We start from the raw sequence: 14,809 nt of genomic DNA on the forward strand, positions 1-14,809 counted from the left end.
CATAGGATCCAAAATAGTGTGAGAATACGCGAGTACATTTAGTCTTCTGTGTTACCTGTCCTACAAATCCCAATACTTGTATCAGTGTAGCCATGTACCTTTTGCATTCATCTACAGAGTCAGCTGAGGATTGCTGATGAAAACCATCAGTAATACAGGGTAAAGTCACTATAAATTTATAATTTCCAATTCTAACTGGATCACCAGTACCCCTCACAACTCTAACTTTGATCAGTTTACTTTCTTATTCTTTACTCTCCTTAAGTCTTATGTATAAACCTCCTATCCATCCTTATCTCTCTTTTGACTGTTTCTTTATTTTCAATTTCCTGGGCAGTTTTAGTTTAGGTGTGTCTTTAGTAAAAAGTATTTATATATATTAGTAAAATAAAACTTTAAAAAATTCCTGTGTGAGAGTCTCAGTTTATTTTAAAAGATGAGTTTAATTTGATTTGTTGATGTTACTGATAGGTTTGGGCTGATTCCAAATATCCTTTTTATTTTGTTTACTTGCTTTTGTAAAAACAGTTTTATTAAGGTAAAATTGACATAAACTGTACATAATAAAGTATACAATTTGATAAGCTTTAAAGTAAGTATACACTTATGAAAACCATCACCACAATCAAAATAATTAACATATCACCCCAAAAGATTTCCTCATACCCCTTTATGATATTTTCCTCATTCCCTTACTCACTCCTTCCTCGAGCAACCACTGATCTGCTTTCTATCATTACAGATAGGTTTGTATTCTCTACAATTTTATATAAATGCAATCCTTTATATGTACTTTTAATTTTTGTCTGGCTTCTTTCACTCAGCAGTATTATTTTGAGATTCATCCATGTTGTGTATATCCGTAGTTCCGAGTACAATTCCACTTTGTGGAATACCACAGTTTGTTTATCCATTCACCTGTTGATGGACCTCTGGGTTATTTTCACTTTTGGGCTGTTACAAATAAAGTGCTTTGAACATTCACACACAAGCCTTCGAGTGGACATGTGTTCTTCTTTCTCAGGAGTAAATATCCAAGAACGGAATGTTTGTATCGTATGGTAGGTGTGTATATTTATCTTTTTAAGAAACTGCCAAGTTGTTTTCCAAAGTGGGTGTACCATTTTACATTCCCATCAATAGTGTTCTTCCACATAATCACCGATACATGAAAAAGACTACTAAATATGTGAAATACCACATCCAGGAGAAAAAGATATCCTAGAAAACTGGATATATATTTGAGGAGAGTGATTATGGTATACTCCTACTGGACTAAATTTGAAGTATGTTGGAAATACGGCTGTCACTATAATGTTTAAATTATTGGTCTTAATATAGTCATTGTAATTAAAAAGCATTATTTTTTATCCTCTGTCTTCTCTTTCTTCCACCTCCATCCTTCTCTTTTCTCTTTTGTTGCAGATCATACATCAGTTGGCGGGCTAGGAGACAGTTTTTATGAGTACTTACTAAAAGCATGGTTGATGTCAGATAAAACAGATCATGAGGCCAGAAAAATGTATGATGATGCTATTGAGGTAATTATCAGAACCTTTACCTAATTAGCATATCGAATATATGATGTATTTGATCGAAATTGATGAGCATCTGTACACATTATATACATTCCTTAGAGTTTGTTAGTATTTTAATAGTCATATATTAAGTTTTTCTTTATTGTGGCACTTTAAAGAAATTGTTGAGGAATTTAGTGTAACATATTTATGTATGAAAATTTATCTTAATTACTTGTAGCTATTTTCTACAGAGACTGAAAAAGCTAACTTCACATACTTTTCCATAAACATTCCTTTTTTGAAATGACCCATTAAACCTACATGTTGAGAGCCTTATGGGTAAATAATAAGGACAAAACACTTTTATAGTACTTTTTACATGCCAGGAACTGTTCTGACCCCTCGTCTGACCCCTTTTACATATGTGAAATCATTTAATCTTCTCTACCATTTTGTACATGAGGACCTTAAGGTGCAGAGAGGTTAAGTAACTTGCTAAAGGTCGCATAGCTTAGTTAGTGATGGAGCCTGGAACTCGAGTCTAGATCCAAAGCCTATGCTCTTAACCACTATTCTGTATTGTTTTATATTTATGTAACCCCGTATCACAGTGTAAAAGTTTAAAATTGGAACAAGTTTCATTCTTGGAAACACTTATATGTGATACCTCCAAGTGGAAACTATGAAATAGAAAAGTGATTTAATTACTTTGTAAATTATTTGCTTTCTGATCTAGTATAAACCCCTATCCCTGTAATAATTTAATTACTTTTAAAAATTGTGTATTTTGTATGTAACACCATTTCTGACTCTAGTCAATCATCCATACTCAAAGTTACAGTTGTTTTGTATTTAAGTTAAACCAAGGATCTTATTACCCATTTATATCCTTACTTTTTGAGGAACTAATCTCTATAGTTGTTTATAAAAATGCACAGGAGTTGAACTAATATGTGGCATTATAGTGCTTCGCCCATTGTAGGCATTCAATAAATGTTTCTTGAAGGAGTGTGTTGACTAAGAAATTGAACTAAATTGATGGGTAATCAGGAATCTCCACTTTAGTATGTGACTTCTAAAATTCTTTATGAAGACCTGTATTTTGAAAAGTTGTAGAATTTTATTCTGTTATTAAACTTTAAACCTAGAAAGGTTTATGATGCAAGAAAAGTCATTATCTAGGAAGAAGGTAATAATTTTAGAATTGCAATGTTGAAAACAGCCACCCTTAGTCATTCCCACTAGTCTGTGGGTTCCTTGAAGACAGACTAATTTGTTTATTATTGTCTAGTATGACCTGAAACAATAGGTATTCAGTAAGTATTTGATAAATGAATGACTGTGTTTACTATTTTTATTTTTGAGAAAGTGTGACATGTCATATACCACGTAATCATTTTTTCTTTGTAGTTTGCTGCTTGTAATATTTTGAATCTAAAACCATTTTCTCTTGTTTTGCATAATGTTTCCTAAAGGAAAAAGAACATGATATTTGTCATTGCTTTTTAAAAAATTTATTTATTTTTTCTTATTATCTATTTTATACATATTAGTGTATATATATCAATCCCAATCTCCCAATTCATCCCACTCCCACCCCCCTGCCGCTTTCCCCCCTTGGTGTCCATACGTTTGTTCTCTACATCTGTGTCTCGATTTCTGCCTTGCAAACTGGTTCATCTGTACTGTCATTGCTTTTTAAATCATATATACTTTGAAAAGCATGATACCTGTTTTGAAAGTTAATCTCATAAATTAAAATTATTTTCCATGAATCATCTGCTATATATGTGTCCTAAAAATCTTTCTATATTTGTATTCTGTTTTTATTAGTTCTTAAGTCTAAAATGAGCACCTACTAAGTGTGTTTAAATAACCAGTTGGCTAACTTTCATTTTGAGACATGTATGCAGTTTTTGCAATGTTAATTATCTTCGATGACTCTTAATTCTGTTAGGAGACAGAGTATATACAAATTGTAAAATAAATGACATGTAGTATGCACAGAAGAGATAGGAATGATTGTGAATTTTAAGATCCATTCTAGTTTGAGATAAGTCATTTTTTAAATTTGTCTTTCTGAACTAATATATTTAAATTATTCCATCCTCATCTTACCTTCCTCTGCACTTATGGCTACCCATATTCCTGGTTCCTACATCTTAGCTTTCTTTTTAAAAATTATGTAGTTATGGGTTTTATATTCTGATCAAGTTTATATTTAGTCTTTATTTAAAATAATGAAGAAAAATTATACCTTTTTAAAGGTCCCTTTGGAGCAAGAAATTAATGCCACTATTTATGAAGATTTGTTTAACAATTTTTAATAGAAGAGCAATACCATTCAAAAATTTTTACATAAGTTGAACTCTTAGACATTTGTCTTAATTTTACTGAGAGAAGGGAGCCATACAAGAAATTTCAGGTGTCTGTAAGTGAATTGTTGGTAAAAAGTTTACCCACATGTTAGATGTAGGGAGGTCCACAAAGATGAAAAACATTGTCCCTTTACTCAAAAAACTGATGTTTTCATTTGTGCTTCATAGTACTATGGTTAAAATAAAACAACAATAAACATTTATAATCCAATGGTAGTCCCTTATTATTTTGCTTATCAGCTACCCCTTCTTCCTCTAACAGGTCAAATACAATTATCAGAGGGTACCATTTATTTATAAAATGACTTATTAATTGAACAATTGTTGAATGCATACTACACTTATAGGGTTTGTGGAGCGTAAGATGATGAATAAGGCATAGTCCTTGTGTTTCTGTAGAACAAACATTATTGTGATAAAGAACATAGAATAAATTTTTCAAAAGCTGATTGTTATTGAGCTTGACAGAAAACAGCCCACAATAAAAATGTGAGTTGAGTCTTATTACTTTTTATTGTCAGAAAAGTATAGTATTTTATTATGTATAATAATTTCTACCAAAGAGAACTGAATTAATGCAATTCCTTATACTTTTACAAAGACGTACCTCTAAAGGTAGAGAATTGTTCTTTAGCCCCTCTCAGCAAAGTCTAAGAACATGGTCCAAAGTTCTTAAACTTTTTCATTTTTAAAATGAAATGTGATTTTTGGACTCTACTTCGTGTTATATTCAGGTTTAATGTAAAATATTTATCTTTCCATTCCCACTGCTTTAAGGAAAGTTGACATTTCAGAAGAAGTAAAATTGACATTGTCGCATGGCCTCTCTTAACCCTGGCACAGCATCCAAAACAAATGCCTAAGTCTGTGAAGTAAGGGACTAAGGAGTTAAGTTTGAACTTTCAACTGTTTTTCTAAGTTTTATAACATATAATGTATCTCACCTAATATGCCTTTTTAAAACACTTTGACAACATGTATAGTTACATGAGAAAGAAACCATTTTAACTGATTATCAAAATCACATTTTTCTGATTAACTTGGGTGTTTTCTTCCTATTCATTTTTTGTTGTTTGAAATAGAAAATAAACCGGTAGAGCCTCTGGGTTTTAACTTGTCATCCTGACCTCAGTTCACTGATTATTACGAATTTCATTTAGAGCAAGAAGAAAAAACCTGTAATATGGGTAGTGTTGTGCTGAAAGGTAATCTTGAGGCCAGTCTCCTCTCTCCCACCTTGTCTCATTATGCTTGTGATTTGGATATTTGTTCAAGATTATGTGTAACTTGATTGCTCACTCCCAAACTTAATTATTGTAAATTAAGTCTTCCAGTTTGGGAAAGTTACAGCTTTGTAGAATTTCATATTACCAAGGTTTTGTGTGAAAAGGATGTATTAAGTTTGAATACTAACACTATTCCTCTAAAATTTTGAATATCTACTCTTTCTTATAGGCTATAGAAAAACATCTTATTAGGAAGTCTCGGGGAGGTCTTACCTTTATTGGAGAATGGAAGAACGGGCACTTGGAAAAGAAGATGGGGCATTTGGCCTGCTTTGCTGGGGGAATGTTTGTGCTAGGAGCAGATGGTTCTAGAATGGATCAAGCTGGACATTATTTAGAGCTAGGAGCAGAAATTGCACGTACATGTCATGAGTCATATGACAGAACTGGTAAGAATATTAATAATGCTAATTACTTAGTCTAAAATAATTTCTAAGATAAAAATATGTCCAGGAATTAGAAGGGAAATAAATAGGCAGTTTTTACTTCAAAATAATTTATTCTAACACAGTAAATTTTCTTAAAAACATGAATTTTAATTCTGAAAATAATGTTCCTGCATCTTTCTAAATTATTATTCTGAATTCTGTTTTTGTTAATAAAGATTTTGAAGAAGTTGTTTTAAAGACAATAGGTAGGGCTTTTAGGAATGTATGGGCTAACGTTGTTTATTTTAATATAGAAGAATCCATTTCATCCATTTATTTCAGCTTCTGTAAAATCAGTTGCTTAAAAGAATACAGAGTTGATTTAGGTTACACGCCTTGCCAATAAAGATATTAGTTATATTGAGTATGTATATAACTGTATGTTATATGTATAATTGGTATGTAGATAACTAGTAGTTTGTCTCTTGGTCAGTTCACCAATAATTTTAAGTTGTTTGTACCTTTAAAAAGAACCTGTTGTGTTGCTTTAGGCAAGTATGTGATATTTCTGGGCTTCAGTGTCCTTACCTAAAAAAATGAGATGATTCTCAGTTTTACAGGTGACAAAAATTTGTTCCTGGGGGCAAAAAATATCTTTAAATATAAAGCATACACACACACACACACACACACACATACACACATAGTCATAGATAGATAAACAGTATATATTTGTTAATAATATTTCATGGAAGGAGAAGGCAATTAGGTTTAAATAAAAGCCTGGAGAATAGGGTTGAGAAACACTGGACTAGGTCTTCCAAGTTTTTCTCTGGCTTTAAAAATGTATTTTAAAATATTATTATTATTATTGTTATTTTATTTATTTATTTTTGGCTGCGTTGGGTCTTCGTTGCTGCGCTTGGGCTTAGTTGCTCCGCGGCATATGGGATCTTCCCGGACCAGAGCTTGAACCTGTGTCCCCTGCATTGGCAGGCGGATTCTTAACCACTGCTCCACCAGGGAAATCCCAAAAATGTATGTTTCTATATGAAATAATGGAAAATGAGTTCCCTGAAAAACTAAAAACTAGGAATTTCTGATTGTGATTTCAGAAGTTGAATTGTTGTTTTAGTTAAATAACTGAATTTATGTTTTAGTGTTAATTTATCATCAGGTACATTAAACAAATATGGTTGGCTTAAAATTTATCCTAGTTCATAAATCTGTCAAGTTATTTTTATATAATAAAGAATTGAATTTGTGGTGAAATTGACCCTTCAGCTCTCTCAGTAACCAAATCAAGGATTCCATTTCGTGACAAAATATAACTAAGTCAAAGGGACATTGAAGCAGATGTTATTTTGTGGTGGTTTAAGTTAGTATATAATACATCTAAAGTCTGTTGTCTGAGTTACAAATAGAAGTTAAAATATTTTGTCATGATGTCAGTATAGAATATCAAATATATACTTAAAGCTGAAATTAGTAAAACATTGAGGACCAGAGTGGATATTAAATGTTTGTACTAGGACCCATGATAATAAGACTTGTTATTGCAGCTTTTGACCACAAATCAAATACTAGATCTAAAATAGTAGCATTTCACGCAACAGATGTATTAAGGTATGGTATATTATGGTTATTATATTAATCATTCACTCCATTAAACATGGAGCACATATTATGTGCCAGGCGTTAATGCTGGATTCTTACAGGTTGATGTGTGAACAAGATATCTTCCCTGCCTTTGAGAAATTCATAGAATACCAGAGTTACGAAAGGATGCCCTATATTTCTGACTTTCACATTTCATACTGATATGAAACACTGATATTATGAAAAGAACATGTGAACTAGGATGCAAAAAGCCCCTGTTTCACTATTTATTATCTATGAGCTTTAGGCAAATCATTTAGCCTTCCTAAAGCCTCAGTTGCTCCATCTGCAAAAAGTTGGGGTAATAATACCTACGCTGTCTTCCTCAGAATGTTGTGAGTACAAATGAAAAATTTTTAAATGCAGTCTCTGGTTGTTGCTGTCATGCTTGTTCTGACGTCATTTTCACATTGCCAGTCGATGAACCTGTGACCCTCTTTGCCATCGTATGCCCCAAAAGATTACTATTTGGTTTGTATCCTATATTTTCACATCTTTCACTGTTTTTACTTATCTTTAATCTCACCTTAGATCCTTTAATTAAGAAGTACAATTGTAGTTTTGCTTACTTCCTACCATTACATCTTCTGCTGTATTTTCTTATAGCTAGGCTATAATTTTTGGCAACCTTGTTTAAAAATATATTCACTTCTTAGCAGTCTTTTGGGCTAAATTCATACAATAATTACTGCCTTAGGATTTCACTTCAGTTTGTTGGAATTATAGTTAACATTATTTCAAAATCTGGTATTCTTCATATATTCCACTTACTGATAAACATGGCCTGCTGCTTAATACTTAGCTGGGTTTGTAGGAAATGTTGCTGAATCTTTTCAGGAGACTGAGCAGTAACTTACTGGTAGTTAAACATTATTATGTCTACATAGGAAGCTAGTTTGATACATTGTTTTAGTTTATTCTGAGGTAAAATGCAAAATTAATGCCAAACCAGATCTTAGACTTCCAAATATAGAACCTTCTTGATCTGGGTTTCTAGATTAAAAAAAAATTGCTGAACATCATTAAAATAATGACTATTATATAACTTAATTTATTTCATATTGAAATTGGATAACACCGTTCTTAGACTATGTGCTATCGCATTTTGGGGGGAAATTTAATCTCTTTAGATACATATAACATGTCCAATGGACAAGACATCCATTGAACATGGAGTAATGGACATATTTTAAGAGTTTCTACAACTATTTTTTCCTTAAGAGAAGTTAATAGGAGGGAAGGATACAGGAAAATAGTTTAAGTTCTTCCCTTACTATTAGCCCATTCAAACTGTATTCAGATTGCCTGTCCCAGATATTCCTCATGCTTTTTAGCTTTTGTTGAATTTCTTTCGTTGACTTAAGTGTACTTATTTTTCCATCTCTACAGATTCTGCCTGTCTTGGAGGACTCATGAATATTTTTTTTCCCATGACTTTACGGACTAATCTGTACCTTCTTTAAAATTATCTTTTATTTTCTTACAACTGACTTTTAGCACATTTGATATTTTACTTCAATTGTTTTCTTTGTGCATGTCTCTTTCCTTTACCTACATTATATGATTTTTGCATCCTCTAGAGTTCTTTTTACCTAGACACTAAATTATTTATGATTTTGACTCAATTTTTACTTGTTGGATTAGTTATTTTCCTTTTAGAAATGATATATCAAATATAAGTGGGAAATTTAAGACAGGGAGTAGAAATTAAGTGCAAGGTAGAATGTTATGAAATTATTTTTTTATAGCATTGCATAGACAAAAGAGCACCTAAGAAATAATGCCCTCAGAAACATGAAAGCAATGATTTGACAAAAATAATGGATGTGGTATGTAATATATTACATATCACATACCAATGGTATGCGGTATGTATATGTTACATACCGCATACCAATGGATGTGGCTTGTATGTTTTTTACTCACCAGCTCTTCACAGAACAAATATGTTATCTTTCTGGTGTGTTTTATTTGTGAAGTTATGAATGACTGATCAGTGAAATAAAATTTTTAGTAAGAAGTCTTAAAATATTAGTTCCATGCAGCCAATTTCTACTTCAATTCAGGTGATAATATCATTATAATTACAGAAGTTATTACCTAATTTAAAGTTAGCCGTAATAGTATCATTTGAAAACTCTAAATTAACACTCATGGTCTTTGAGAAAAGAAAAACAAGAAATCCAGACAAAATGACTTATCTTACTATTTATTGGATTACCATCATCTCAGTGCTTATGATGTTTGACTTTTATTATTTTTAAAACATTTATTAAATGACAAATAATATTTGATTGTATGCCAGACCTTGTCAATAAGCTGAGTAGAAGTTTTCTTACAAAACATTGATAATTTCTTAGTTAGTCCTAACCTCAAATCCCATTGAGGAGGTGGTCAGAGCTGTATGAGCACACATAAAGTTTAGCATGTAATTTCAGAGGCTTCTTTGGCACACATTAATCTCCCTCTTCCAAAGCCTACCGTAGAGTTCATGATCCTCAGGTTAAAAACACCTGCTTAAGTTCTGCTTTAGTTCTCCAAGATTTAGCAGTAAACAAACTGTGAGTATTAACTCTTCTGGATCACACGCCTTGCTTTTAATAGAGCTATCTACCATCACTATAGTGTTTCTGGTTTTGTGTTTTTTTTCTTGGGGGTGGGGAGTGGTACGAAATGCTTTATTTTCACCTCCTTTGAATTGTGATTATTTGGAGTTTATGGCATCACCCTTGTAATGCTAAAATTTGGCTGCTGCAACACCTGTCATGCCAACAACTATGGCATGATTTTGTTTATGGTATAGTTCTTACTCTCCCTTTTCTGAGAAAATATAAAATTGTCCAGCATTTCTTGAAAGAGGCAAGAGACTTTGAAACTGTTTGCCACTGGTACAAACTAGTAAAAAGAAAGAAAGATGGCAGCTGAGAGTGATAATTGTGTGTGACTCCAGCACCCCAGTGGAGGATGGTTTTATATTGCCAGGTTTAGGGTGCTGGGTGTGATTAGAAAGAGGTTCTTAAAAAGCCTTTCACGTAGTGCTGTATTCCAGCCTGAATGGAAGTCATATCATTTAAGGAGTATTATTTAATGTTGAAATATATGTGTTATGGCCATGTTTTAAAAAAATTTTTTATTTTACTATAGTTGATATACAATATTGTGTTAGTTTCAGGTGTTTATTCAAACTGATAAGTAGGCAATTTACTGATGAAATTCTTAGTGGCTGGCGTTTTGAACCTCTTCCTAGCTGTATATACAGAAGCTATAGGCAAAGAGAGATGATTTTTAAAACTGGTTTAAGTTTTAAAAATGTATTGTTTCTTACTGTGGTATGCTTTAAAAGATTAGGGACTAACTAAATCTAATTCAAAATCTGAGCTCTAAAATGTTTTCTTATATGTATGTGTTATATTAAAAGGACTTTTAAATTGTCTTGACTTTTAAAAAAAATATTGTGCACAATACGGTTACCTGTCTCATTTGATTTTGGACCAAAACAGAATATGTAATGTGTTTATGTCTAGCTTGGCATTTGTTTCCAAAGGATTACTAGACTTTTGTCAGTTTAGTTAGATACAGCAGTATGTTGATGTACATTATTTACGAGAAATATTTCACGTTAGAATAATAGGAATATTTATAAGAAAATCAAATGCGGATCTTTTAAAATCACTGATTCTGCAAAACAGCAACAATAAAAATAAGACAAACAACAAAACAACTTTACTTCATACTGCATTCTTACAGGGGGAGGAAAAAACTCTGGCAAACAAACACAAATGGTTTATTCTGTTCATTTATTTCTTTTGTCATGTTACAGCATTAAAGCTAGGTCCCGAATCATTCAAGTTTGATGGTGCAGTAGAGGCTGTGGCAGTTCGGCAGGCTGAAAAGTATTACATCCTACGTCCAGAAGTAATTGAAACCTATTGGTACCTGTGGCGATTCACTCACGATCCAAGATATAGGGAGTGGGGCTGGGAAGCAGCACTGGTAAATAAGCCGATATTTCATTTAATGTGCAAGAGTGTTCAATTAAGCCTCCTGTAGTGCCATGTATCCTCATCCATGTTACCTCATGTTCGGTAACTATAGGGCTACTTCCATTTTTTTTTTTGCTGGAAAAACTGTTAGTTTGTTTCTTAAGCAGTAGAAGTAAACCTTAAAATCCAGTTTAGTTTTCTATTAGAACTATTTTCCTCCTAAGTCTTCACTCATTATTCTTACTGAATAACTAAAGGAGTCATTTAAATGGCAGTTTTTCACTATGATTATAAAATTTCTATACTTGCCTATTAATGCTTAACCTCTGGGGGAAAAATAAAATCATTGTGAAATTGCCCATATTCACAGCCTGGGTAGATTAACCCCCATTCACTTCAGCTTGTGTTCAGAGTAATTCCTTAGTGGCACCATAAGAAGCACTAGTGAATTGTTAAAAATTTTCTACATTGAAAGACAGAAAAACCCCAACATGCTCTCTCTCTTTCTCTCTCCATATATATATACACACACACGTGTGTGTGTGTGTGTGTGTGTGTGTGTGTGTATTTGTAATGAGGAATTTTTAATGGTTAGTAAAGTAAGCAAATTGTTTACTCATAAAATGCTAGCCTTTCAGAGAATTCCATTGTCATCAGTACCTGGGAGGAAGAGAAATCATTAGCGTTTTCATGAAAGTATAGCTTATCACTGGGAGTGAGGAGGTGTTTTATTCTCTAAGACATACTAATTATGATAAATAGTACTAATTATGATGGATATTCATATTCGAATTGTTTAGCTTAAACTTGCAATCTAGATAGAATGAGGACATTCTAGGTGAGGTAAGTAGTGTTAGTAAATTGCTCAGACAAGAATGTGCATGATGTGTTTTAGGGCAGAATATAGACCAATTTATGTAAAAAGGTTTCACAGGGGCAACTCCAGAGAGAGAAGTTTGGAGCCATTATGTAGATGGTCTTACATGCCAGATCAAGGCATGAATACTTTACTCAGTGCTTCAGGAATAACACACACATACTTAGTTTTCTCAGTTACTATATAAGTGTTTCTTATTTGGCAGGTGGGGATTAAAAGTCCTTTGCCTGTCTAAAAAGCCCCTCAGATCTTCTTTTTCTTCACCATCTCCTACCCACCAGAGCTCCCTGACTTTAAGAATCCGTTATGGGACTACTAAAGGTTTTTGAAGGGGGAAGGAACTACTGAAGACTTTTTAGTGGGGAGTAACAAAACAAAAGGATCTGATTATAATCTGCAAATTGGTGGGTTTTGGAGACCACTGCGATAATCTAGGAATAATGTGATAAAGACGAACTAAGGTGAGGACACTTACGTGTTGTCATTCAGACATAGTTGGTCCTTACGGAGTTTAACAATAAGAGAATATTAATGGAAACAAGGCAGTTGTGAATACAGAGCAGGAACAGATGAAGCATTTATTGTTGCTGCTTTTCTCTGACTACCTGTGTCCAAAATTGGAAACACAGCTGCTAGTGAAAGGATCCTGCTGCAGTTGAGAGACAGACAAAATGTTGGCATAGTGGTTTGGGAATAAGACACACACACATACACACACACACACTTCTGTTGTGGAGCAATGGCTTTTACTAACGCTTACATATATCAAGCAATATTTTATATAGGGGAAATAGGTAAAGTAATCCTGCAATGAATATGACTTGAAAGTCCACTAATATTTAATGCTTCTTATTTAGAGGAATATGGGAGATGTATCTGAATCTTGTGGGGCAGGGAGGTGAGGGATGGTGGCAGAAATGCATCTTTTCATTGAGAAACACTAAAGGATAATTTATCCTTTTCCTAAGGTTCTTTTTTTTTCCTGTGCGCCTTCTTAAAGGTTTGACAAGCTCAAACTTTAACCCATATCTGTCCATATTTGAATTACAGAGTTAAAATTTTGCTTCTATAGCCTATATGGACACACACAAACTCTGAAGAACAAGAACTGAAATAATTATACTTAAAATTCAAGTTTCAAAAGTATGACATGATGAGAAGGGGGTGCAGTGTGGAGACAAAAGAGAACTCACATCTTAAATAGAATTTTCCTTCTTGCCCACTACTGGCTCCCATGTTGGGTTTAAAGAAAGAAAAGGGAAGACAAGCTGGAATAGAATAGTGGTATCTCATGTCTTCTGTAGCTTTAACTATTCCAATTTACATCTTCAAATTTCCAAACTTGAATATGTTATGCATGAAAACGTGCCTTTAAGAAATGTCTCTAAATGGCTTAAAGATTAGTCATGCCTCCCTGATACTTTCACAGTATCCTTAAACTGCTTCAGTGTTCTACAGTGGTAAAGATGCATGATCATTGTGAAGAATATGTGTTTAAAAACATATTCATGTAAATTGATACAGGCAGTGTGGAGAACAGTAAGGAGGTACCTTAAAAAACTAAAAATAGAACTACCATATGACCCAGCAATCCCACTACTGAGCATATACCCTGAGAAAACCATAATTCAAAAGGAGACATGTACCACAATGTTCATCACAGCACTGTTTACAATAGCCAGGACATGGAAGCAACCTAAGTGTCCATTGACAGATGAATGGATAAAGAAAATGTGGCACATATATACAATGGAATATTACTCAGCCATAAAAAGAAACGAAATTGAGTTATTTGTAGTAAGGTGGATGGACCTAGAGTCTGTCACACAGAGTGAAGTAAGTCAGAAAGAGAAAAACAAATACTGTATGCTAACACATATATATGGAATCTAAAAAAAAAAAAAAGTTTCTGAAGAACCTAAGGGCCGGACAGGAATAAAGACACAGACGTAGAGAATGGACTTGAGGATACGGGGAGGGAGATGGGTAAGCTGGGACGAAGTGAGAGAGTGGCATGGACATATATACACTACCAAACATAAAATAGATAGCTAGTGGGAAGCAGCCACATAGCACAGGGAGATCAGCTCGGCACTTTGTGACCACCTAGAGGGGTGGGATAGGGAGGGTGGAGGGAGATGCAAGAGGGAGGGGATATGGGATGTAGGTATACATATAGCTGGTTCACTTTGTTATAAAGCAGAAACTAACACACCATTGTAAAGCAACTCCCATAAAGATGTAAAAAATAAAAATGTTTAAAATACTTAGATAGAGAAAAGTACCAACCCTTTGGTAAGGAGACTTTATAAACCAAGCTGTAATCAAAATGGAACTGGATAAAAATTAACAATTTGATTAAATAAACACTTTTAGTGTTAATTAGCTTTTCATTAGAAAGGAGGAAGACCAGACAAGTAAAATCTTATTTTGAAACTGTCAAATTCTCATAGAGATCTCTGTAAACTTTTGACTGTGGTTCCTTAACTTGTCCTTCCAAGTTTGAAACTCTATGGAATTGACTCTTTGGTCTCATCTCTTTTACAGGCTATTGAAAAGTATTGCCGAGTCACTGGTGGATTTTCTGGCGTGAAGGATGTATATTCCTCTACTCCTACGCATGATGATGTACAGCAGAGCTTCTTTCTTGCTGAAACATTAAAGTAAGTAGATGCCTTAAAAAATTTTTTTAATTGTAGGCGGGGTTCGCTCTGTGGTCACTACATGATGAATTACGA

The 14,809-nt window shown here is 33.4% G+C and overlaps 1 protein-coding gene across 1 annotated transcript in view; it reads left to right on the forward strand.

The window, feature by feature from the left end:
- MAN1A2 (mannosidase alpha class 1A member 2) overlaps window positions 1-14,809 on the forward strand; it is a 166,729-nt gene that overhangs the window by 122,496 nt on the left and 29,424 nt on the right. Inside the window, exons 9-12 of the mRNA XM_065878155.1 lie at window positions 1,426-1,541; window positions 5,354-5,573; window positions 11,032-11,204; window positions 14,619-14,734. Coding sequence (XP_065734227.1) covers window positions 1,426-1,541; window positions 5,354-5,573; window positions 11,032-11,204; window positions 14,619-14,734 — 625 coding nt within the window. The remainder of the gene's footprint in view (window positions 1-1,425; window positions 1,542-5,353; window positions 5,574-11,031; window positions 11,205-14,618; window positions 14,735-14,809) is intronic.

This window comes from Phocoena phocoena, chromosome 1, assembly GCF_963924675.1.
Source record: "Phocoena phocoena chromosome 1, mPhoPho1.1, whole genome shotgun sequence".
Classification (NCBI taxonomy): Eukaryota; Metazoa; Chordata; class Mammalia; order Artiodactyla; family Phocoenidae; genus Phocoena; species Phocoena phocoena.